Source organism: Falco peregrinus, chromosome 11 (genome assembly GCF_023634155.1).
Source record: "Falco peregrinus isolate bFalPer1 chromosome 11, bFalPer1.pri, whole genome shotgun sequence".
In the NCBI taxonomy this organism is placed as follows: Eukaryota; Metazoa; Chordata; class Aves; order Falconiformes; family Falconidae; genus Falco; species Falco peregrinus.
The window spans coordinates 7,439,477-7,466,136 of NC_073731.1; the positions used below are offsets into that span (position 1 = coordinate 7,439,477).

At 44.4% G+C, this 26,660-nt stretch overlaps 1 protein-coding gene across 1 annotated transcript in view; it reads left to right on the forward strand.

Annotated features, from left to right (window-relative positions):
* The window catches only part of ISM1 (isthmin 1), a 43,212-nt gene extending 22,365 nt beyond the window's left edge, over positions 1 to 20,847 (forward strand). Inside the window, exons 3-7 of the mRNA XM_055816637.1 lie at positions 780 to 1,013; positions 9,624 to 9,891; positions 12,957 to 13,100; positions 15,827 to 15,916; positions 17,609 to 20,847. Of these exons, the coding sequence (XP_055672612.1) occupies positions 780 to 1,013; positions 9,624 to 9,891; positions 12,957 to 13,100; positions 15,827 to 15,916; positions 17,609 to 18,126 (1,254 nt within the window). The 3' untranslated portion in view covers positions 18,127 to 20,847. The remainder of the gene's footprint in view (positions 1 to 779; positions 1,014 to 9,623; positions 9,892 to 12,956; positions 13,101 to 15,826; positions 15,917 to 17,608) is intronic.
* The last annotated feature ends 5,813 nt before the right edge of the window (positions 20,848 to 26,660 follow it).

Sequence of the window (26,660 nt, forward strand, 5' to 3'; positions counted from 1 at the left end):
GGCAGTGGCAGCAGTGCTACTGGTTCGAAGGCAGCTTGCTGTAATATACTACAAAACCCGAAAGTACGCTCAACAATAACAAAAGCATTAACTGCTGACCCACAGCTCGGTGAAATTCAATCCCACCATTAGGCAAACATGAAAATGAGATCCCGGAGGAAGGAAGGTTCAGATGTTCAAGACCAGAGAAATTGGGTGAGGAGCACAGGAAACAAGATGGAAGTTGTTGCAGACGGGGGGGAGAGAGGCTGCCAGTTCAGCAGTAGGATCTTTTAATACCGTACATTTCAACATGCACTCAGCAGTTAGTGTTTTTGCTCCGCTTTGGAGCAAAGCAAACCAAAATTATTTATAATAAAGATACCTTTTACCATTTTAGGGACACATTTCACGTGATAGAATTTGATTTCCCAGGGGCTGCTTCAGAGCTTCATGATTCCAGAACTGCTTTAAGTTAGATGCTTGTGTCAATGTGTAGGTGCCCACTGCAAAGCTGGAACGTTACAGGAACCCGAAAGAGCTAAGCACTTAAGTCTGACCCGCTTTTATCTTGTGTCAGATAGTTACAGATTTGCACCACTGTAACTAAGTGTATTTCAGCGAGAGTCAGGTGCCAAACGCATGAGCACCCTAGAAGATACCCATCATCGGTGCTGTGTGTTTCAGCAGCGAGCTGCGGGGGGGTGCTGCAAGGCTTTGGGTACGTGCTCTGCGGGCCCGCACTGGCAGGACTCCACGCTCTCTCAGTTGGTGTTACAGTGCGTTGCTTTTTTCCCCAGAGCACATTCACTGCAGATGACCGTTCTGAAGACGGCTTCACCCTGAACCCTGAGGACAGAAGAGAATACCCTGATCTCCAGGCTGCCCACCGGCCGTTCCCTAAGCAGCGATTCAGGCAGGAAAACGGGCATACGTCCTTGCAAAGAGATGGACCCAGATCTTTCCTCCTGGATCTTCCAAACTTCCCTGACCTGTCAAAAGCAGATATCAATGGGCAGAATCCCAACATTCAGGTACAAATTTATGTTAACGTGAATTTTTTATGAGCTGCACTTAATTATTTTACTGAACCAAGACAACTTTCAGCCTGGCTTCCACGACATGCAGTTAGAACACAGTGTCTCTACCAATAGCACCAAAAGAGGATGTATATAATGTAATATTATATATATATAAATACATATATAATACAAAATATACTTTTTGTCTTAAGCGAATGCACTATTTCAACTTTTTTCTACATTTCTCTTTGGATAGCGTTAGTTTCATAAATGTGGGTATCAGTACAGACCTATTTATGATACTAAAGCCATCTTTGCTATTGCCGTTTTGGAACATAATATATCCACTGAATATTAAATGGGTATTTAAAATTCTCTTTTCGATTCTCTGTTGCAAAATTTGTTTGTGAACCGGTTCTCTTTCGGTATGCTGTTATAAAATGCAATCATCCCCAAAGCTTATAAGAGAACGAGTCTTTAAGTTTCAGCTCAAAATGTGGTCCTCTGTATGGAAACAAGACATAAAGTTAATTTCTGTAGCAGCTGCCTGGAGTGAAAAATGTTGTCTGCAAGAAACTTTTCTATACATTATTCCTCAAACTATTCTTGGGTTTGGAATGGCCACTTACAAGCCGCTTGCATCTTGAAACTTCATGAATTAGAAAGAGGAAAAAATGAGTGATTTGTTTTTAATTCAGAGCCTTAAAGCAAAATTGGCATTAATAAGCAGTCTTTTTTAACCAAAACAATAACGTGAAATGTCGTTCTGCCTAAGATGTGCTTATAAAAACAATGCACTAATAGAACTGGTTTTCTGGTTAAATCAATTCCTGGCTTCTTACAGTCCTCCAGCCCACAAAATTACCATCCTTTTGATATGTCTAAGAAGTATGTATGTAAAGGTAAAAGAGCTCTGTTAGTGAGAGACCAACATGATCAGCAGGCTGGAGCACCTCTCCTCTGAAGACAGGCTGGGAGAGCTGGGGTGGTTCAGCCTGGAGAAGGCTCCGCGCAGACCTTAGAGCAGCTTCCAGTACCTGAAGGGGCCTGCAGGAAAGCGGAGAGGGACTTTTTATAAGGGCCTGTAAGCGATAGGACAAGGGGGAACGGCTTTAAGCTGAAAGAGGGTAGGGTTATATTAGATGTTAGGAAGAAATTCTGTACTGTGAGGGTGGCGAGGCACCGGCACAGGTTGCCCAGAGAAGCTGTGGCTGCCCCATCCCTGGCAGCGTTCAAGGCCAGGCTGGATGGGGCTGGGAGCAGCCTGGGCTGGTGGAAGGTGTCCCTGCCCGTGGCAGGGGGGCTGGAACCAGATGGTCTTTAAGGTCCCTTCCAACCCAAACCATTCTATGAGTCTGTGACTGGGCGAGAACAAGCCTTCTCCAAGTTGACGCTCCATTACAGCTTAGATGGCTCGCAACGTTAAGAAGCCTAACAGATTTGTAGTAAGTGCAGGTCCAGGATTTGACAGTCCAAGGCAGCAAACATGTTCAACATGTGGTGACTGTACACATCCCTCATGCTAGGAGAAGCCTTCCAGAAAGCCTTAGGAAGGGAAGGTAGGGAAGCTATAGGGGCCCCAGATTGTGGCATGAGGTAAAGCGTGTAACGTCATTGTTTGAACGGTATGTAAACTGCAGAGGAGGACAGGAGGCAACAAAAACCTTCTCTGATTGGTAACAGCATTTAATGTTTAGACTCAGGGACTAGATAAATGAGATGGAAACATTTTCCTGGCTTGTCTTTATAGTAACTGTTTCTGCTCTGACCTGTTTCTCCACCACCTGATCTTGGAAACGTGTTGGCCAACTATGTCAGCAGTTTTGCTGGACTCTGAGAACCGGGAAGCCTAGTCCTGTAAACTAGAAAACATTGGGCAACATTAATCCCAGTGCTCTTGTGCACAAGGATCAGCTCTTCCAGAAACAGGTTCCCTAAGTTCTGCATTGTCTTTACTCTGCTTACTTAGGCACGTGAATAGGGATATACAAAGCTGCTTTAAGTTCCTGGTTGACAGTCCTGCAGCAGGTCAGGCCTCTTGGAGATAAAGCTCCCATTAATTCATTACAGAGTCAATGAAAGTTTATTTCTTTGTTCAAAGTTGTGAAAGGTGGCCTACTCTTTTGGGGAAAACAGGATTATAGTGAATTCTGGCTCATTAAGCAGTACTGTACTGACCTGAATGGCAATAATTGACTTGGAAATTTCTCATCGGCTGTTTGGCAGAATCGATGCTCATTTTTCTTTTCACACCGTGGCTTCGGGCTCTGTAAGTTACAATCCTGGGGGTGTTAATTTAAAAATCCTCCTGGGACAGCAAGGTTGGAAAGGGGAAAAAAAAGCCTGTGTGTATTAATCTAGCACAATGGCCACATTTACTTCTCAGAGACCCACAACTTCTTTTCCCTTCTACTAGTACAAAGCTGCAGAGCAAAAATAACATTTTAAAGGGAAATTATACCTGGAAATTTTAAAAACTTGATAAGCAGACATAAAACTCAGCCTGAAAAAGCAGGTCGAAAAGATACTCCAATGAGTTCTCTTTACAGCCATTCCTTCTCTGGTTTCCTGTGAGATGGCAGTTGCTGTATCATGCCCTGGTTGTGTGCTCTTTCAGGGAGGAAGTGGTAGATGTCAGGGCACCATCACAGGAGTTCAGAAAATTAACATGTCCCCAGGTACAACTGTATTTATCAGGCGATAATCGAATATAACTATACTGGACTGTCTTCTAGAAAAACCTCAGAAACAACAGTTGGAGCTGCAGTAATCCAAATGCAATTTGCCTCTTTGCATGCAAGACCAGGGTGACACTTACTGTTCTTTCTGTGGCATTCTAGCCTTGTAAAATCTCCCATCATTTCAAGTGGCCTTTGATGCTTTAGCATTGCTTCCGTGCTGGTTGTTTAAGAGTAACTGCAGTAGCTGCTGTGGAGCAAAGGCTGGCTGTTTGGTTTGGGGCGTTTTGTTTTCTTTTTTTTTTTTTTTTTTGTCATTTTAACAATTCTGTCAATGCCTGGAAGACTTCCGGATGATTGCAAAAACTGATCACAAAACCTGATCTTTGGTTTTCCTTTCACAAGTGGAAAATCCCTTTTGTGTAGGTTTGCACTCGTTTGATGAGCTAGCCGAGGGATGCCAATGCGGGCTGTAATTGGGCAGCGTTATTATTGACAGTATGACAGAATTGTTCTTACCCGAGTAACAGAATGAAGTCACACAGGAGGTATGACTTCAGAGGAACCTGCTTATTTTCCATTTCCAATGGGTTTTTCTTGTCTGTCCCAACCAGCCTTCTACAACCTCTCCACTCTCCTCTGCAGCTGATCCTCTGTTTGCAGCCGGGTGCTTCAACTTGCAATTGAACTCTTGCTCTTGTCTCTCCCCTTTTCATTTTACTCCTGGTTTCCCAGGCTTGGGTACCATAACAGGTAGTGCACTGCTCTCTGTTGTCCCACTGCTTTGCTGCTTTCCTAGCAGTGCTCAACACCACGGCAGACAAGGGAAGACTCCTTACTGTTTGTCAGGCAAGGGCATTTTGTTGATGCTAATGCTCTTCAGAGAGCTTGAATCTTGATCAGGCTTCACAACCAGTATACCTGAAACACAGGTGGGTGAGTTCCAGTTGCAATGGATGCATTAACAGGTGACAGATTCCAAGTAGAAACTGTGCAGAGTTAGGTAGGATTCCCGTCCTACAAACATGTTGATTTGCCCTGGAAAACTGAAGTAAATCAGTGTATGATCAAATCTGTTGTGATTATTATGCTCATTTTGAGTTGCAGGATTGGTAGTAATTGATAGCAGTGATTTTAAACCAGGAGAAGGTAATGCTGCCTGCTTGGCAATTGTCTTTATCGTTTTGTGTGAGGCCATATCCACCAGTCACACCACTCCAGTGCTTCTGTGTTACTTTTATTTATTCTCTTTGATATCTATTCAGTTTCTACCTTCGATTTAAAAAAAATCTACAAAGAACCACCCACTCTAAGAACATACCCAGCTACAGAAAACCAAGGCTGTATGATCTTTTTAAAAAGAACTGCAGACTTCCAACCAGCTCTTCTCTGGGTTCATCCCTGGCCATTTCCCTCACCTCCGTCTGTATCACATGTCCCTTTTAACACATTTTATTAGATGGATTTTTTAGGTATCATTTACATTTGTCATCTGAAGCTGCTGGTTTCACTGCGTTGGAAAGCAACACCACCTTGATGTTGTTACAGAAGACTCAGCGGTATCTGTAATACTGAGCTCTGACCAGTACGGCCCATCTCTGATCTAGCACAGTAAGAACTGGAGGGCTCCAGTAGTGCTTGTTTCTTGTAATTACTGTAAGGCTTCATAGTTTAAGGCAGCAGCAAAGCAGTTGTCCCTAGCTGCAGCACTGGGAGCATGGTGCAGCCTTCCCAGGAACTAGCTAGTCCTCTTAGCAAAGCTGGAGTGACTAGTCTAGGCAGAGCCGGGTGCCCGAGGGCCATGGTTAAACCACTTCCAGTACCAGAGCTGTTACTGCCTCTGTGCAGGTTTCCTAACGTCACGGTGTAACAAGAGCTCACTGCAGAGAGAAAAAATTGGACTTGGGCTTTAGAGTGGATTGCTAATTGTGGGGCTCAGTTGGGCCCGTCAGAGAGTGCAGATAGGATTGACAACATTAAATGCAGATTTCGGGTTTCAAGTCACACTGTCTTCTTTGCTCCCAGCAAATTTTGAGGGTCCTTCACTTTTTATCAAGTTCAGAAAACTGTTCTGAGGAGCTGTCGTGACATAACCAGAAGTAAATCGGTGTCACTGCTGGTATCATTTAACTGGAGTTGTTACATGGGGTAAAATTTCCCATTTCAGTATCTTACAATGAGCTCATTTCTGTTCTGCTGTTAGTTACCTCACTGATTTGCGCTCATCCTCCACTTCAGGGAGCGGCAAGTTCTGCATTGGAAATTTGCATCAGTTGCAGGAAGGGAACAGAGGATAGCTATGGCTAGAATCCACTGCTTGCACAATGTTGCAAATGTAGCTCTTCCTGAAACCATCTTCTCCTTGCTTAGGGCATTGTTTACACGATTAAAGCGAATTCAGAAACATTGTTTCAGTAAACAGGATGAAGTACACAGAACTTTTTGTGCACTCCAACAGGCGGGGATAATATTTATCTTCTGTATATTTTTAGCCAGGAGAAAATTGGATGTTGGTGTCTGGAAACATCTGTGCCTGATACCTTTGTTTCATTAGAAATCGACTGCAAATCTGTTGTTTTAGTGTACCTATGCCAAGTGTTTTTAACAAGTTTAAGAGGAACATCCTTATTTGTAGCTCACACAACCATAAAAGAAGTGGCTTCATTTTAGGTTTGAATACTTCTGGACATGATTGTGGATTTATATAAGAACCATGTTACCACAGACATTTTAGAAAGCCTGAGAAAAAAATAAATAATCTTTACAGTTTTCATAATCTCTGGAAGAAGAAATCTGAGAAAATGAAGTCTTTAAAACAGTCTCCAAGACAGAAATACTAAACCGGGTCTATTTTTTTAATTTTTGAGAGAACATGTTTTTGTTGGAGTAGTTATACAGCATGAAAGCTTTTTCAGAGCCACTTTAAATGCCCATTTCTAATGACTCTCATTCTAGATCTGATTTCTTTTTTCTTTTATAAACAACCTCCTGTATAGAAACTGATGAAACAAGATACGTCTTTGTGTATCACGTATATGCATAGTCATGGGCTAATGTTAAGTCTATCTGTAAGTACTGGGAAGAACTCAGCGAATGCTGATTTTTCAAAATTTTTACACTGGGATAAGGAAGCAATCGGTCGCCTGAAGCAGCAGCCTGTTCTCACACCTCTGCCCTAACTTTTGGGTCATACCATGGAGGAATTATTAGGTTTACTCACTGATTTCCTCCCTGCCTCTGGAAGGTCCGTTAGATTTAAATGGGGCTGGGTAGAGCACAGCAGAGCCCCTGAAAACAAACAGTACTGGAGCCGACTGAAGCTATCTTCTTTTTTTTAATTTCCAAGAGTGGCAGTTCAGACAGTCACAGGATTCTTTATAGAATTTCTTTCACTCTATGTGGGGTTTTTTGCCACATGTTAAACAAACAACATGGTAATCAAAGCTTTAAGCAGCAGAGAGAGGAATATAGCTGTGTGTCACAGTACCACACTGGATTTTGCTTTTGGTATGTTCATTTTTTAAAATAGGCTGTGTGTTGGAAAATTAATTTTAAAGACCTTTTCTAATAAGCCTACTTGATAGTAAAAACAGACTGCAGAGGGATATCTTATTGCACAGACATGTCACGGAAGTCAGTGGCACGTTGGAAGTCTGGTGAGGTCTTATGATGCTGGAAGCTTGTGCATTACACCTGCCTGTCTTCCCCAGCACAGCACATAGCTCAACAGAAATTTCTGTCCCTACAAACCCGCTTTTGCTTAAAGTGACTTGGCATCCTGAAAAAGTAATTTAAAGCAAATCCCTATGGTTCTTCAGACTGTACCTGGCTGAAATAATGAGTTCATGCTGATTGACTGTCATATAACAACCATTACCAAAGCAGATAGAATCATTATCAAGTGCCCCCTGCCTTTTTTTATGAGAGGGTTTGGTTTGCTTTGCTTGTTTTGGTTTAGGTTTTGTTTTTTTTTCACTTTGCTGAGTCATTGCTTATAGAGTTAATGTGGTCTTAAAAAGACTTGCTACTGAAGTACTAAAGTCATACTAATTTTCACATGGGCAGTACTAAAGGCCTGCAACTGGCCAACAGTGCACAGTGTTAGCCACTCGGTAACACTATTTCCTTTCACTTATTGTGAAAACTCTGTTTTGCTTGGATAGATGTAACAATTTTGAATCCCTGAACTAACCCTGATGTTTTAAAACTTATGAAATCCATTGTAATTCTTGGTCTGTAGAAACTGAGGTTTAATGAAGTAATCATTCCAATTCCATATTTAGCCTGGGAGTAAAATATCTCTTGTGTAAAGATGCTATTAGGCTGACAACTGCACTTTCTTTCACTCTTGTTCTTTCTCCCAGTGGAACTTCTTAGTAGCCTCAAAGTTGTTTCACTTCAATGGTTTGGTCTCTGGTCAAATGCAAAGCATGCAATAGGTGCAAAATCTCCTTTCTCCAAAAAAACGATGTGTAGGCATTGTCTGTGCAGCTGTGTCCGCAGCTACGAAGCTATGGCAGCAGTTCTGTTTCACTTCCTATGTCACACTACTCTGTGGATCACAGGTAACTGAAGAAACACGGACACTCTTTCCTTTCTTTCTCTTGTGATTTTCCTCATAACAATTATCGTAGAATCATAGAATCATTTAGGACAGAAAAGACCATTAAGATCATCGTATAAAACTGAACCTTTTATCCAAAGTACAAATCCATGGAGCCATGTAAAAGCCTTTTAGCATAATAGTACATTATTCTGTTTTTCCTGGGTTTGCACAACTCGATTTTCATGGGGTGCTGTCTTGAAAGACAGCTTTGTAAATCTATAAAACATGAAGAAAACCTCCGTACCTATTAAACCTTTCAGATATATCTGATAGTCCCTTCTGTATCATAGTTGTTTAGCCAGTCCAGTGTAATCACTGAACCACATTAGCATGAAACATCAGAGCATTTTATGTTTTACCTGTGGCCACGCTGTGCTTGCATGACTCATAGCACCAGGGTTTCTGATGTCCAGTTCCTATTTCTAAATAGCCTCCAACATGCACGCACAGTATTTGTCCAAAGTTTTCATAATTACACATTGTTCAGCATAGAAAAGGAGTAATCAAGGGCTGTTCCTATGCAGAATTGTATTTACATTCATGATGTCCGCAGCGAACTTTGAATCTTGGCTCTGGGCTTCTGCAGAAACCGTGAACGGGTTGTGTATCATTCCACTCTCCAGCACAGAAAGAGGACTTACTTCAGAGGGCTTAGCAGCAAGTGACTTACTCGGCAACAGTTGAAAGAACTGCTGGCTCTCACCACAGCAGAGTGCGGTTTCACATAGCGGTGACAGCCCACGCCGCTGTGTGATGGAGGTGCTGGTGCTGCAGGGAGGGCTGTGCCGGGGGCTGGGCTGAGCTGTTGCCAGAGGGCAAGGCAGGTGCAGACCTGGCAGAGACCCTGGCCTCTGCATCTTCCATCTTCCCACTCACAGACTCACTTGGCCCTGGCTCAAGTCAGTCCAAGTCCTTGCAACGGGCTCTGCGCGTTGGTGTGCTCCATGCTTGCCTCAAATTCAGCCTCAGTGTAATTAGAGTAACAGATCTGGCTTTCTTTTTCCTGGTCATATATGTTCAGGTTTAAACATCTTTCCCCACAAGGCAGAAAATTCTGCTGCAAAGCTTTTAGGCACAGCATGGGTTGTTATTTTGTGGGGGATTTTTCCTAGCCTTTGTTCCAAGGTCTGATTCAGCAAAGGTAGCAGAAGGAATCACTCAGCTGCTGCGTATCTCTGGGCTCAGTAACCTGCATGTGGTTTGCACCATGCGAACCCTACAGTATTACACAGCCCCTCCGCAAGGGAACACCAGTCATTTGTCTTCGCTGCGTAGGAAGTTTCCCACGGACGAGGAGGAGGCACTGACAGCCAGCCCGCTCTGTTCTGCCTCCCATAGGTTACCATTGAAGTGGTGGATGGCCCCGACACCGAGACAGACAAGGATCTGCAGAAGGAGAGCGGCAAGCCTAGCTGGCCAGTCCCGTCACCAGACTGGAGAAACTGGTGGCAGAGGTCCTCCACCTTGACTCGCATGAGCAGCGGTGACCAGGACTACAAGTATGACAGCACCACTGAGGACAGCAACTTCCTCAACCCTCTCGGTGGGTGGGATAGCCATGCACCCAGTCACCGGAGATTTGAATCCAAGGAGCAGCCAGAGTATGGTAAGCTTGCGTTCCAGGCCTCTTACGGGCATCTTGGGATTGTAAAAATGAGTTTGGGGGAAATGAGAATGGTGAGGCATCGCTGAAAGTAGGCCAAACAAAATAGAATTTTTCAACATGTGGCTTTTGTTCATCAGCTTTTAAATACAAATCTGTGCAGATGCACAAGCTGTACTGTGGTAGCTGCATTCCACTAGTAAGTCTATAATCTTGAAAATCATACCAGTTAGCCCATAAGAGGACTTTTTTAGCCCTAAGTGTACTTTTTTTAAAAACAAAGGAAACAAGGTTTCATATTTATTTTTAGAGTAAGGATAAGTACAAATTTAGAAACGTGCAGTGGTTTGGGAACCAAAATATGATTATTGGATAAATAAGCAAGATCTAAAACGTGGTAGTATTTGGTGGATACACAAATATGATGAATTATGTTGGTGCATGTGTGGGGAGTGGCATGTGCAGCAGGAACATTGTGTATTTGCGTGTGTAATTCTCTTCCAGATGTGTCACGGCGAAAACAATTGTTTTCAGCTTGTATGAAACAGTTGCAGAAACCAGAAACAGAGGAGCTAGTTATTCACTGCCCCAGCGGGCTGTGACTATCCACATGGGCATGACTCAAGGGAGGTGAACTAGTATGTGCTCATGGGTATAGCTCAGAGCCTCTCAGATTTAAGTTGTGTGTAAATACAGAAGATTTTTTGGTTACAGCAGGGTCTCAAAGCCACAGTGCTTTTACCCTGGCACTTCCATTGCATTCCCTAGATACTGCAGAGTGGCTGTCATGCGCTGATTCAGTCTTATTTTCCCCGTTTTGGTTAACTTTGAGTCCTAAAGCCTTAACAATTGAGGGAGACTTTTCGTGGAATTTAAATATTTAAATACATACATATGTATTAAATTTTGTGGCCAGAAGATTGAAGTCTATCCCTTCTTTTTGCACCTGCCTTTATTTGTGGACACGCAGTATTGCCAAGAATTCACGTATTAGGTAGCTATTCATTTAGGTAAAATAAAATCGTGTTCACAAATAATCATGGTAGAAAAAAAAAGAAAAGAAGAATTACAAATGCAAAAATAGGAAGAACAGGTTAAGCTCCAGCTGAAAATACACGCATGGTGTATTTAATAGTAGATACTGTGTGCTTCATAGTGCGGTATAAACACTAGGTAGGTAGGCCTGAAAATTATGCTAGAGCTCTCCGCTGTGCAGCAGAGCACCCTGCTGCCTGGGAAAGGCTCCTGGCCTTACGACTAACCTGGGATGCCGTGCCCCTGGCCAGGGGGATGTAGCTGCAGATCCTGCCTGTATGGGGCTCTTGTGCTAGTTCCACCCGCTGACCTGTTCTCATGTCTCATGGCTCTTATCTCCCTCCTCCTGCCCCTGCCAAAAGGCACCGCATGGCTTTGCCTGCCCTTCCTGGGCCTTCCAGTCTGGGCCCTTTGACAGCGTTGCACTTGCTCACCCTCCCTCTTCCTTGCCAGCCACGTGGAAAAAAAAAATTCAGAGTTGGAAAAGGGCCGGGAAGGAGAGCGGGGCCAGGCAGAAAGGGCAGAGCACATTTTCTTAAGGCATCTTATGCCTCTTCAGACTGCTGCAGTGCCCACCTGTTGGCAAATCCTGGAATCGTGGGTCTTTGCACACAGGCGGTAGCCATGTGCCCCCCACATCACACCATGGGCACCTGACTCGGGTGTGGTGGCTTCCTCATTGGCAGCGGTGTAAGAAAAGGAGGAAAAGCATATAAGGTCCCTGCCACGAGGAACTCGCATCTAGGCAGCTTGCTACGAGTGAGATATATAACCTTCCCATAACTCCTGGCAATAAATGTTTAATAGCACCCCACAGAGTTGTCGTCAGTCATTACATATGGTACAAATCAAGTTACGTGTTCTAGTAACCAGCTCAGGAAGCCCACAGACAGCATGGCAGTGGGCGGGGGAGTGGGAATCGCATGTAGCACAGAGGCCAGTGCAGGCAGGGATCTGTCCCTGTGTCTTGCAATTACATACATATTCAGCCTATAGCTATAGAGTAGGCCTGGCTCAGAGTTGCTAAACCCTATTTTGCTTTGCTGCCAGTGCTGGTTTAACCCAAATGAGCAAAGGCTGCAAGCTGTGACCTCAGGGTCAGTTAAGTATCTCCTGTAGGTTGCAGAGAAATCCATTAAGCCAGATGTTCCCTAGCGAGAGCCAACTCTCGGCTGGGAAGGTGAGCAAACGGGTTTGGTTCATGCATGACATTTGGTGGCCTTCAGAAGGTGGCATGTGCCACCATGTTCACACAGCAAACAAAGGAGACTGGCTCTAAAAGGGATTAGATACTTAGAGTGGTACCGAGCCATGGTGGTGCAGACTTGGCATCATTTGCCCTTGGCTTTGTCCCAGAAGAGAATAAAGTTGTGTTTTGTTTTCAGGAAGTTCCTGCTAGTAAACAGTCAGGTTTGATGTTATTTAATAATTCACATGAAACGCTACAAATTGCATGTTGTTCTGGGTGCAAGATGCATATGTGGTTCCCTATATCCATGGCAGTATTCCTGTAATATCTGTTTCCTGTTCAAGGGACCGAAAAACAAAATCGCAATTTTCATGCATGACCCTCAGCCTCCCATAGTGCAACATTCATTGTGCCCTAAAAATTAGTTGAGTATTGTTGTGCAATTGCTGTGTCTTTTGAAAAGATGAAAAAGAAAACTTAATTTATCCTGTGCCTGATTAGTCTGTGGTCAGAAAACATATTCCTATATACAGGGAAATTATGTGGATAGACGTGTACTGTTAGTTCATGACCCAGCTTTGCAGCTGAGGATTCTCAGCTGCCAAAAGGTCAAAAGAGAAAGGAAATATTTTTTCAAATTATGTTGCATGCATTTCCCTGAGGAGCATCAAGTGTGAATACCATTTAAACAGCAGGCTTATGCCTGGCACTTAGCCCAAGCTTCAGGTAGAGACATCTGGATTCCATTCTTGTTTTGCCTTCTTAATAAAAAACACTACACAGTAGTTTTGGGTAGTAGGAGTTTTGTTTCTTCATTTCCTTCCTCATCTTTGTTCTTTCACAGATTATATTGACGGTGAGGGAGATTGGAGCCCATGGTCCCTTTGTAGCGTCACCTGCGGGAGTGGCAATCAGAAGCGGACGAGGTCCTGTGGGTACGCCTGCACTGCCACCGAGTCACGGACCTGCGACAGGCCCAACTGCCCAGGTGTGAGCATGCTCCTGGGAACTGCAGGCAGGGGGGGGGGATATGGGGGGCAGAGCCCTCCTGTGCACAGAGCCCAGGGCCCGTTTGTCCCCTCACTGGGGAAGGGCTCCGGTGGGCAGGCGCACGCTGGTTTGCAAGGCCATTTATGAAACAGCAGGTTCTTTGCTCGTAATAATACGCTGATAGATGCAGTCTACTGTTCCCAGGGACTCAAAAGGCAAATACGGGCGTTTTTTAGGTTACAGCAGGCGTTTTTGTGGACAGTACATTTTGTATTCCAAAGGATGCAATCTACTCTCTTGAAACGAATCTGTATTCATTTTAGAATTTCAAAACAGCTGTGTTGACTTTTACCTCAGCGAGCTCCTATTTTGCTGTGCAGTGAATGGGCATGCCTGTGCTGTGAACAAATGGCTCCATACCAGTTATATGGCTTTTAAATTTTGTGCTTAACGTATACAGAGTTGCTTTAGGACTCCATGTGTACTAATATTAAAAAAATACTTTAAATACCTACTTTGCATTTCACTCCAGAGATTTTGGGTTCATTGGATATTTCTTGTCCTAGAAAGTCAATGTTAAGGTGGAAATGTCATCTCTGTTTCGTTTACACCCTGCTTGATAATTGGAGAATTATAAACCAACAAGTCTGGTTCTGCAGCAATTGTGCAGAGTGGGATGAGGGAGTGTCTAGTTTTGGCTTGAATGTATTCAGAAAATATGGCCAAGAAGCCTTACCTTAGCTCTGACTCATCTACAGGCATTGACATCTAAATGCCAGTAACAGAGGTGTCCTTACTATCAGGCAATTTTTGCTTTGGTGACAGCAGGGCTGAGCACTCAGACCTACATTGTAAAAATTTAAAGCTGCTATGGAAAACTTTCCCGTGATGTTCTTTAAATGCTGCTGTGTGTTTGGATTTAGCCAAGTTTGTAATGCAGTGATGCGGTAGTTGCCACAATGCATGGGATATGTGCCATTTCAGTACTTCCCAAGATTGGAGAGAAGTAGAAACACATGCCATGGTGGTACGCATTTCACTGAGTCTACTTAATGACTCAGAAAGGCAAAAATGCTTAAACTAGGGGTCAGGTTTTTTTGTTGGGAAGTGAAATGTTAGCAGCACTGCAGAGAAGACTTTGGGGTCTCAGTGAGAGAGGTGGAGAGAAATTTCTCACTCACAGATAGATGCGCGCATCCATTGCAAGGTAACGGCTGCTAGGCTGTTCAGGGGGAAGGTGTTTCTGGATGGTCAATAATAAAGGGTTAATTCCAGATGAAAGTATGTAGCCCCCAGTTACATTCTCCAGTATTTATTACCGGCTAGCATCAAACAGTGGCAAACTTGAAAGAATATATCATATAACAGACCCCCAGCGATCAGCAGGCAAAACATATTCACTCTTTGAGGCTGTGCTGACATTTTTAAAATTACAAGGGCAAAGCTCAGCTTCTGCTGTGTATAATTCTGGCAGTGAATTACTGCCCCGTAATGGGTTCTTGGGTATCTATTATTCTGCATCTACTGCTGGAGTTAAGGCAAAACTATGATAATTTTATTGAAAAGCAGCCTGAGGCTGTTTTGAAGCTTGCAAGCCACTATTATGCCCCAGTTCAGGAGATCAGGAGAAAGTTCACTGGCAAGAAGATGGATGGTGAACAGACTTCATTATTAACCATATAGTTATCACATATTAAAGAGCTTTCTGCTCTTTCTTGAAGGTCTTTAATTCAATGGAGAGGGAAAAAACCCTCAAACCTGTTTAAATGCTTCTTTGAAGAGATGTTTGTTTTAAGGCCACATGGCACAGCAACATAAGGGAAACATGAGGCTGGTAGGTAGGCCAAACTAAAGCAGCAATGAAAGGATGTTTACTTTGGCAAGATCAATTAATACATTTTCTGACAATCTGTGTTTCTCTCTACTGATAGCAAACACTTAAATTGCAGGTTGTTGGAAGATCCAGATATTTTTATTTGATTGCCGTAGCTGCAGGGGGATGGGATTGATGGGAGAGGTTATTTATCTCTCACCTACTCACACCTTTTAACTCCCTAGCACAGGCAGAGACCAGCAAGCACCAGTCTTCTTGCAACAGCGTCATTCTTCCTCGTAATTCCTGAAAAATGGTTTTCCATAGGCAGATGTGAACTTATTCACCTGTCTTCAGGCATGTTGCTCTTTTTGAGAAAGTGGCACAAAGGCTGTCTCCTTTAGACATGATATTTTACCCAGGGCTTTAGAGTTTCCATTAGGACGTTTGTTTTTATCTTGTCGGTCCCTTGTGATACATGCTCTGGAGAAGATGCTGGTCACATAAAGCTGACCAAGTGGCTGTTGGTGAAGTTTTTGCAAAGCTCCTACCTGAATTACTGGGAGATGCTGGCAAGCCTTGCATCCGAAAGAGGAGGAATTAAATCTGTTCCCTCACTGCTGTCCCTGCACTGGGTTCATAACTGACCAGTTTGTTGCTTATATTTAAGCTCTAAAACTTGAAAACTTTAGACCTTTGGGCTAAACTACTGCTTTATCTTCCTAACACCACAGATTCCTTGGTCATTATACTTTTAAATGAACATTCCTTCCAGCAGCAACTTCAGGTGGCTTCCCTGCCAAACAAAAGCACCTTGCAGAACTGGGGAAGGAAGGAATGGCAGGGAAGCAGTTGATTGCACAGTGTTTTAATGGGAAAGCACCACCACCACTAACACGTGTTTGTCTTAGGGATCGAAGATACCTTCCGGACAGCTGCCACAGAAGTGAGCTTACTTGCAGGAAGTGAAGACTTCAACGCTACCAAACTGTTTGAAGTTGGTAAGTAGCCTAGTCAATCTTTCAGCAACAGGTAAGAGACTTACTTAGATTTTCCTGGTTGAACTCTTGCTGCAGGTCCAAGATCTTGAGTTTACCATTAAAAATGTCAGTAATAATGGCCATTTATTATTTTGCTTAAGTTTATGATCTGAACCTTAGCTTGCTTCTCTCACTGAATCTTTCTCCTCTTAAGTCTTAGCAAATTTCTGTGCTGCTTTCATTATAAAATGGTGATTCTCTGTCCTAGCTCAGAAAAGAGCTGTAAGGCTCCACATTAATGCAGAGTGGGGAAAAATCAAATGCTGTTCAGCATTTTGCTAAAACAGCCTCAAATGGAAGATACTGTAAAAGCATTTTAGGTACAGCTGTAACGTTAAAAATAAAAAGACAATGACTTTTACAAGCATGCATGGCTTTTACGACTATGTGTGCTGCAGTGGGGCTAGTCAGTGAGATTTTACAGGGCATGACTCAAGACTGCCCTAGCTAAAACTCAGCCCAACCTCTATAATGTTCTGATTTCAATCCTCCAATGAAACCATAGCGTGGCCTATCTTAGACACTGGGTGCTGAACTAATTGGATAAATCAAGTAATCCAGCACCCCCCGCCTATGGTGGTAGAGCACAACAGTTAATGATAGCCGGGATAGGACTCTTTAAGGAGATAGAAAAACAGGACACATCACTAAGTAAATATTTTGCGCGAATGTTTGCTGTGAGAGTTTTAGGTCCCAGTCTTTGCCTTACTCCAGAGTCCTGTTAAGTAAGTGTGGGGCAAGATGTGCAGGGTTTTTGGGGGGTTTTTTTTGAAAGCTGGTAGCATGATACAGACACCTTAAATAATGTTTTAGGAAGGAGACGTTTAACTGGATTCTCCCAAGACCCTCGCAAAATAATAAAGTGCCAGTATTAAATACGCTACTAGTCTATAAATCTCTTTAATCCTAGCTATAAATCATGACTCCGGTGCCGTTAAATCCTCCTAATGTACAGACACTCTGATATTATGTCACATATGCCCCTTTAGAATCTGAATCACTTTTGGCTGCATTTGCCAGCTAAGATGTCGGTCTCCTTGTTTGAACTACAGCTGCTTGAAATACCCCTTTGGGAAGATGGAGACCAAACAGAAAAAGGTATTTGTTAGTTGAAAGAAAGACTGAATTAGGGCTTAATAATGAACTTCAGGAAAAGTAATCCAGGCCTTGCTTGCCATCTTTGTATTTCTAGCATCATGAGAAACTTAATCCTTCAACATCTGAATCTGCTGTTGTTACAAGGTGAGTGCGCAGACAAGGGGTTCAAACTAACTGGAGACTGTCATCAAATCACTGTGATTTCCCCGTTCAGTTCTGTCACCTGTAAACCCATGACAGTGTCTCTTGTGCTGCGTGGGGATACTGGCAGCTTAACTGGAATTTGCCAGGTAGAAGAAAATGCCAAATGATTCTTACTGGCATGGTGCTGCACTACAATTCAGACTAGCACTGCCTGAGGCCCTGAAGCCAGTCACACGTGATTATCTGACAAGACAGCACATTAACACATTGCAGGTAGGGAGGCAAGCTTTTTCTTTCTTAAGCAAAGCACTGGTGCTGAACAGTTAGGCTTTACTCATTTGATATCACTGATCATACAAACTGGGATGCTGCATAATGTATCTTAAGCTTCCATTTCCTGCCCTTGAACAGATACCGATAGCTGTGAAAGATGGATGAGCTGCAAAAGTGAGTTCTTGAAGAAATACATGCACAAAGTGGTCAATGATCTTCCCAGCTGCCCGTGCTCCTACCCCAGAGAAGTCGCATACAGCACTGCTGAAATCTATGATCGAATTAAGAGGAAAAACTTCCGCTGGAAAGATGCAAGTGGTCCAAAGGAGAAACTGGAGATCTATAAGCCCACCGCACGATACTGCATCCGCTCCATGCTCTCTTTGGAAAGCACCACGCTTGCAGCACAGCACTGCTGCTATGATGATAATATGCAGCTGATTACCAGAGGGAAAGGGGCAGGTACACCAAACCTGATCAGCATTGAATTCTCAGCAGAACTCCATTACAAAGTGGACATTCTGCCTTGGATTATATGCAAAGGTGACTGGAGCCGATACAATGAAGCACGGCCTCCAAACAATGGGCAGAAATGTACAGAAAACCCTTCAGACGAAGACTACTACAAGCAATTTCAAGAAGCAAGGGAATACTGAGAGGATTTTCCTCCTCTTCAGACACAAAATAGCATTTGTTTCCTGGATGCCAAAGAACTGGTAATGGCTGCTGCATTGTCTCCTTGACAGGGGTTGATCAGTTCCTTTCTAATGAATGTATATAGTTGTAATATAATACATAAGTATTTTTCATAGTGTGTGTAATTTATAAACACATATCTCTCTATCTCACACACACCTATTTCTACATACAGACATACATAAAACTTGTCCTGGTAGGATTTTATACTTCAATCGTTTAATAATACACATTTCATTTTATTCCCCAACTGTAACGTAAGTGTGAGGTGGGGGGGGGTGGGGCAGCTGCCATCACCATCAGGCCCAAGGTCCCAGCTGAGGAGGGCACATATTTAAAAGTTGTTATAAACAATAGGATTGAAGAATGCACTCTTCCATATGGGAATGGTTTACAAGATTAATGCACCTACAGCACCAGTTCTCTCTATAATTGATTTCATGACTAGTCATGTCTAAGAAAAGATATTTTTTTTAACGGTAACACTCAAAAGTGAGTATCAACAGTTACTAGCAATTTTTTTCTTGGAATTCTTCCTGTTACCTTCTAGCTCAGGTCTCTGCAGTCCATCTGGGGTAGGCTTGCAGGGAGACTAGCCGTGGTTTTCCTGTGGACCAGGAAAAGTCTCGATGCAGTGGTTCTGCAAGAGTTACAAACAGCCGACTCCTGGAAACATCTCAGATACGGAGCTACAGCTGTCAGGACTCACATCGTATGCTGGGGGGTAGATCTGCAGAGCAGCTACCTGTAAACTAAGTATGCCATAAGTCTTTGGAGGAGCGAGGCCAGAGCAGGAAACCATGTCAAAGGCAAAAAAACCAAAAACCAAAAATCAGGTACCCCCTAATTTTTAATATGAAGAGCGTTTAGATCTGCTTGTTTCTTTCTTTTAAGAAAAGAAAGAAGTTTATTTTTTTGAAAGAACAGGAAAAGTGGAATACACATTTCCAAGTTCCCTGAGATAAAGCATGCAACCAGCCCTTTTCCCCCATTTATCATATGCTGAGTACACAGTGTCCTACAGAAGAAGCTATTCTTTAAGGAAGCTGTCTGGGAGGAACTATTGGTGAGTTAAAATTGTCCTAATTTTTTTGAAAAGCTAGCATTATTTTTGTAAAGTATTTATTGAATTGTAACAATAACTCACAAGTGGGCTGTGTCTCTAACATGAAAGGCTCCTATAGATGGAACTTGATTACCAAGAACAAGACTGTTGTTAGGCAAAGGCTTTACTTCCAAATTTTTATAAAGTGCAAGTTTACATACATAATCCTGTAATTAAGCAGCTGATACCTGCATTCCTATGAAAGATAAAAATTACACCATGGGTAAATAAATACTTACAGTTCCATCCTGTAAAAGGCTGTCTTGCTGCAAGTCAATGTCTTCATTTGGAAAACCAAGGCTAAGTGTTACTAGAGAAATGCCTATTTTTGGATGATGTCTTCTGATACACATATGTGTACTGCATGTGGAACCTCACACAGTGGTAAAAGCAATCTTGTGTTGCAGTCAGTCCTAGCTGAAAGATGCAAGACAGCCATGAAAGACAATTCCTTCTGCCGTACGCAGGCACACATATATACTGTAAATCTTTTCTTCTCTAGCTCTGTTGGCCTTTCAGGTGCTGGTTGATTGCGACTTACTGGCCAGATGAGTGCATGGTGTCCCCAGCATTAACATATGCATAATAAGTCCGCTGCATCTGCGAAGTGTCAGGCTTGCATTGGTCTGCCCAGGTGGTGCAAATCAGGGGATTAATAAGCAGCCTGGGCCTTGGACACCCACGCTGGCCAGATGTGGTGCATAGGCTGCAAAGGCTCTCCCAGGCTCTGCCAGCCCTAGCCTGACAGGCTGCAGTGCTCAGCACTGTACTTCTGCTCTGGGCTTCCAGAAATACAGCAGTCCGGGCACGTATGCAACCGCAACTGATCTACTGAGGTAACTTCAGCAGCTGGAAATCTTGGCCATGTCATCGGATTTTCCCAGATGCTGGCTTGAGCCAGGGGTTGGGGGAGACGTGGATATACCCTAGCACTAGCTGGTAGTAACAAAACATGGTTAGTTGAGCAAGAGGGTAAACATGGGGATTGCCCCTTAATTTTTATAGAAACCAGGTTTTGTAAATCCTTGCAGGGTCATAAGAAGGAACCACTAGCTAGCCGAGCCAGTTAAATTGACAGCAGATGGATGAAAGGCATAAGCAACTTCAGGATCAGTCACTTAATAGGGAAGACAGGTATTTTCTGCAACATGGTGGAGAAAGCTCTGCTTTTTACTTCACTTAGCAATGTGGGGGGAACAACCGTCTCAGGTTTCTCTGGGAAGGCAATGAGAGGGCGGTCACAATTCCCGAAATATAAAACACATCCCTGCAGTTTATGGATTAGTAAATTACGGTGCTATCGAGAAATGCTACTACACCATTAATACTGAACATGAGAAATAAAGTGTCAGGGAAGAAGAAAAAATATTCTAATAAATGAAATAATGCACAAAGTTTCAAGTCTTACCACTCATAATTTGCCAAGGCTAGAAACTGAGGCAGCGTAATAACCACTGGTGAGGACCTACCAGGTTTTTCATAGGAGAAGTCCTGGAGCACAGATGAAGACAGCATTCACACTTCTGCAATCTTAAGCAACGGTCCTTATTAAAAACAAAGTCAGTCCTATTTTAAAATAAATTATGATCCATTCAGGGCCAGTCTGCTGCTTTTCTATTCTGTTTTCCTTATCTCCTTTACAACAACTAAAATTGTACCTGGAATGACTGTGTGTAGTAGTCCTTAGCAAGGTCCTGGAGTTTGCCACAGCCAAATTGGGCTCAGTCTCCTAAATACAGAGCTCTCTATATTAGAATAAGACCCGAGGAAGTGTTTGTAGTCTTGGGTTCCTAGGCACAGGTTGGTAGGTGGAAGAAGCTGTTGTTACATTTTTAAGTTACCACAGACTGTGCAAATTGGAAGACCCAAGCAAAGATACGAGGGGCATTGAAACAAGCAGAACTAAACAGGGCTCATGGTCTCAACACTGAGCAATCCTCAGCGAGTCCCTCACTGGTAGCCATCCTGCCTCCCAGAAGGAAACTTGAAACTGACTTCACAGCACCCTCTCCGTATCTGAGCAGTTCCGTGTACCTATTTCTCATCAGCAAAGCCAGAGTGCATGTTTTCATCTCCTGGCCTCTGGTTCCTCTGCACTACCTTTCTTTTAGGCAAGCACAGCTGTTTGTGCAGCAAAAGGAACCAGTCAAGTCATCCAAGTTGTTTTTAACTCCAATCAATCGACAGATACCAGTTACCGCACGGATTTAGAGTTGAGTTGGCAAGAACGCCTTAAGCTGGCACTGCTAGAGTGCCCTGAGGCATCCATAAATGGATTGAATGCGTACCTTTGATGGTTAAAAGGATGAGTGGGCCTGGCTTCACATTGCCGGGACAGCTGCTGAGCAGCAAAATTCCACTAACATAACCCGCAGTGATGCATATGGGTTATAGGACAATATAGTGAAAAACAAAAACATACACATATTCACGAATCCCCACAGTCCTGCATTAGTTACCAGCTGCATTCCCCCCAACCCCCACCCCCCGTTGTGCAAAATGGTTAGCACTGTCAACACAACACATTCTTTAAAAAAATGCTAGTGAGTTCATAGGACTGCCTTTTCCATATATAGCATTTTCACTGAGATGTAGGGTTGGTTGCAATGAATAACTGATGCACCTGACACTTTCAATTCAGTGGGGTCAGGCGAGTTGAAGATGGGGGGGGGGAAGTAGTAACCTTTCCCAGATGAAGAATCTGCTGCTTGGTGGCAGGGGCTTGCAGTATATACATGAGCCATTTAGCAAGGGGATGCCTGCCAGACCACACTGAGCCCTAATGCCGCTGTCCCCTACCTGTGGCCGTCTCCCTGGCTGGCAGCAGGAAGGCAGCGAGGGAGCACCTGCACTTCCTGGTGGTGGCCTGGGGAGCTGCCTGAGGCTGAGGACGCACCGGTGCTCCCCTGCCTGCTCTCTCCATCAAGGGGCCCCTGGAGTCGCCCAGCAGCCAGCATGGCTCGCCACACTGGGTGCCTGCTGCTGCAGCACTGCCTTGGCTCATGCTCAGCAGCACAATCACACATCCATCCATCCCTGGAGAAAATTACTCATGTTCAGGCTGGGCAGGCTACACAGGAACCTGGTGAGCGCCATTCATAGCAGGGTCAAGAAGCTGGCAGGGTGGGGAGCCTGTTTGTAACCCATGCAGACAAAGTTACTCCGCAGGCTCCATACAGTCACCTGTACAATCATCTGACACCACACGAGGGGCAATGGCATGGCAAGGCTCTCACTTGTTAATCCAGAAGAGGAAGCCTGCAAAACAGAGATGGACAAGCTCATCGCTCACGCTGCTCACTGCATGCACCTGAACAGGCGCAGGCACGGCCATGTCCCTCCTCTCCATACACACTGAGCCCAGACTGCTTAGGAGGGAGGGCATGAGCAGGAAGTTGACTGGCAATAAGCATCAGCGTAAAGATGACACTTCTTCTAGCAAACTCATGTGAGTGTGTGTTGCTGCCTGGCATGTATGTGACAGCTGAGAGCGCATGTGTTTTTCTGTCACCAGTTCCCCCCACCCTTGCCTTTGTAACTTTTAATGGAAAAATGTGTGGGCAGTTTCCATTATGCCTGCACTGCTTCAGACAAATTAAGGGGTTGGCTAAGAAAGGACTGGTTTCATATTTCATACCAAATACACACACATGCATATATTTATAGATCTATGTAAATTAATTTAGGATATCCTCTAGTCGTGCACTTCATAGCAGTACATTGCCGAGTGTAGGGTCTGCAGGAACGGCGCTACAGAAGAGCACTTCCTTTTGGCCTCCACAGGGGGACGAAGCTATTTTTGCACTTGCATGGGGAGGAAAAGGGCTGGGAAGCTGAAACTGCAGCAGTCATTCTTTGGCTCTGCCTTCTACTTTCTGAGTGGCAGGTTTATTCATTTTTCCTTTTCAGCTGCATTGCTAAAGCCACACATGCCTTTTATGACTGTGCTAATTTTCTATCAGTTTAGGGAGTTATAAATTTTTTTCCTTATTCTCTATCACAAGAAGGATCAGGGAGGGCGGGTAACTTCTAAACACATAGAAGCTTTTCATTCATTAAAATGCACAATTTATAAGAGATTCAGAATGTTATATTCTGGAAGTGCTGGTACTATTACACAGGTCAAACTGGGCAAACCTAACAAAACGAAGTGTGGGTGGCTCTAGTTTTCAAAGACACACTTAGATAATATTTCCTTTTTAAAACTAGGCAAACATCATTACATATGTTAAATGTCAGCATTTGCTGTTTATTACAGGCCTGACCAATGCTTTGCTTAGAGTGGAACAGTGCTTCACTCTATGGATTTCAAGAGAGGTCTGGTATGACTCCAAAACATGCCTGAAGCAAGGGTCAGCACCTGCACACCATGGTGGTAGATGCAGGATGTGCATCAGAAATTCTGGGGAGCAGAGGAGGCTTGGGAACCAGCTCCCACTCCAAGCACCATCTTCCGGGCTGGCTCCTGCCTCTGCACACCTGTGCTTAACCCATTCGTTTGTCCCAAAGCCGAGCTGCAGTCATCCCCCTTCCCCACTTGCCAGGGGCAGCTCTTGAGGGGACATTGCTCAGCCACAAAAAGAGCCAGGGCACAGCTGGCCTTGGAAAAAACCCTGTCTGGCTGAGTAGGGCTCTCCAAGTCAGGTAAGAAAATAGGAAAGGGCTGAATGTCCTTGACCGTGCAGACACAGGGATTCCTGTGTCCCACTGTCCTTGGCAGCTTTTACCATCAGGAAGTTACGGGGAGGTACCTTCAAACCACAGCACAGCCTGGCTTAACCCAAAGAAGCATAAGGGCAAATCTCAAGTAGTTTACCAGCACTGCCACAGTCCCCATCACCCCCAAAGAGATCAGGATCCAGCCTGGTATGACACCTCTGTCCAAAGCCAGCCCCGACCAGGACGCAAAAGGACAACTTCATTCCATGTGCAAATGTCCTGGTTATTCCAGCACATCCAGGCATGCCACCACATGATGGCTTGGAGACACGAGGTCTGCCACCACCGCTGTAGCATTAACCAGGTCTAAAAGCAAGAGTGATCTGAATTCAATGCACCAGTTCTCTTACACAACCCTCATCTTACAACCTGCCTGGGAAACACACAGAAAAGGAGTGCAGAAACAGAGGGAGCCTCTTTGGGTTGAGAAAGCGGATCCAGTAACAAGAATGGAAATTAGTTCTGGCCAGTGTGGAGAGGAAATAACAGTGCATTGACTTACAAAGTGGCCACATTAAGGGTCACCAAAATTTAAAACAACGTGTGGATAATACATCCTGAAGAAGGTTGGCCTCAGAGGGGAAAGTCAGAAGGAACAAAGCAAGTCTTCAAAAGGAGCCTAGCAAAGGAAATGCTGTGCAGTGCCTATGTCCCCAGCAGTCCGAGAGCTTCCCTTGCCTGGCCAGACCCATTCCCGAACTATTTCACCACGTGTTTAATCACCACTGGGTACACAATAGCAGAAAAGCCAAATTAAAAGGTACAGCCAGTAGGTGTAAGGGGAGGAAAACTTACTGAGCCTTTTTTCCTGAGTAACAGCCCACACAGCCTCATGCTCACAGAGGCCACAGCACAGTAGTAGCTGCACCACAGCTTTCAGCTGTCCGCGAGAGGTCGATGGCAGTGGTTAACCTTGACAAATAACTATGTTTTGCCCTTGCCCATAGTGGCACGGCTGTCAGTATTCCTGTAATTTAATGTGGCTTTTGCTCGAAAGGTCAACCCCCCTTTCTTTCACACCCATATCAACCACCCAGGACAGTGGGTTCCCCCCTCCCAGCACCACTGGCTGCACAGTGGACCAGGGGCATTGGCTTGGGTTACTTTGCAACTTAGCCTCTTTGCCCACAGGGAAAGGGAGACCTGGCCCCATCTTCCCAGCACACAGACAGGAGGCGTGAAGCCACCAGAGATGCACAGGCTGGAGGTGGGAGAAGAAACTGCCCTAACCTCAGCCTCAAACACAACCGCAGCTATCATTGCTAGGTTGGGTGGCCTGGTTAGAAATACAGCGTTTTTGCAGCCAGCAGGACTGCCCCATGGATTCAGCCTGTGAGCCAAAAGGAAAGCAGCAGCATGCTCCATGACTGACCATCCCCAGCACTGATGGGGAGCAGGAAGGTGGGAAGCCCCAAGAGCTGCACACTTCAAGATCCAGCTACATACAAGATCCAGCACTGCCAAGCTGGAACCTCAGTCCCAGCACTGAAACAGCACCCAGGCAGCCACACAGGGAGCTGGGCCTCACCCACACCAAAGGGACACACGGAAGGAAGGCCAAGATTTGATGTATAAGTCACTGTCAGGGGGTGTTTGTGCTGCATTAGAAAGGAGATGAGACCAGATAACTCCGGCTGTAGAAGAGGAATTCTGCAAGGCCAGAGAGTCCCACAGGACTATCTGGGCCATCTGACATCTCCAAGCTGGCAATTATATTGTGAGCTGCAAAAGTCTCTTTAAGCAGAGCTTGGATAGCGAAAAGCAAATTGAACAGAAACTGCGAATCTTTTCCGTCCAAAAATATCCACCTGTTTCCATGGTGGAGGCCATGGATTGCCTTCTGCAAAATTTCCCACAGCTTTCAGCAGGCATATAGCTGCTTTCCAACCTCTTCAAAGCCAGACCCCTCCAAGGAGGTTCATCATCCAGCAGCAAAACAAAGAAAGGACACAGCATCACTATCACCCCACACACAGCTAAATAACATCCACCACATTGTTGCACCCCCAAAAATGCCAAGAGCTGCCGGGCCCTTCTTTGTACCAGCACTCCCAGCTTTTCTACCCACTAGCTGAGTTTTTCAGGTAAAGCCAGGTGTGAACTTCAGTGAACGCTATTGCAACCACCCAGGAACATTTGAAAGCCTCCTCTGAAAGACACCACACCAATACATTTGCTGCTCACCTTGCAGTGCAGGGGACAAGAGACAGCACCCCTCCTACTGCTGACTTTCCCTGTGTCAGCTTTGCATGAACACAGTTGCACGTGGCACAGGTATCTCTGAGCCCTCTGGTCTGATGGTGCAGCTCAGCACCACTGGCAATGGCCACTGCATTGCACTGACTTATCCCAAGACACTTCTCATCTCAGATTTTTCTTTTTTTAATGGGAAGAGGCAAAACCAGACCTCCTGCATGAAGACAATTTGTCTCTTCTGGATGAGTTCCAGCATGAGGAGGGTACTTTATACATATGGGTTCTCTTTCATGTTTGATTGCTGGACTAAGATCACATTGTTGTCCAGCTCAAGGGGGGGAAAAAAAGAGCAAAAACCACACAAATCAGGAAAGCATTAGGTAAACTTAGCTAAGAATACATCTTCTGACCAAATGGAGAGCAATGCTCTTTCATATAATTAGACCGTCTGCAGGAAGTCAAAAAGAACAAACT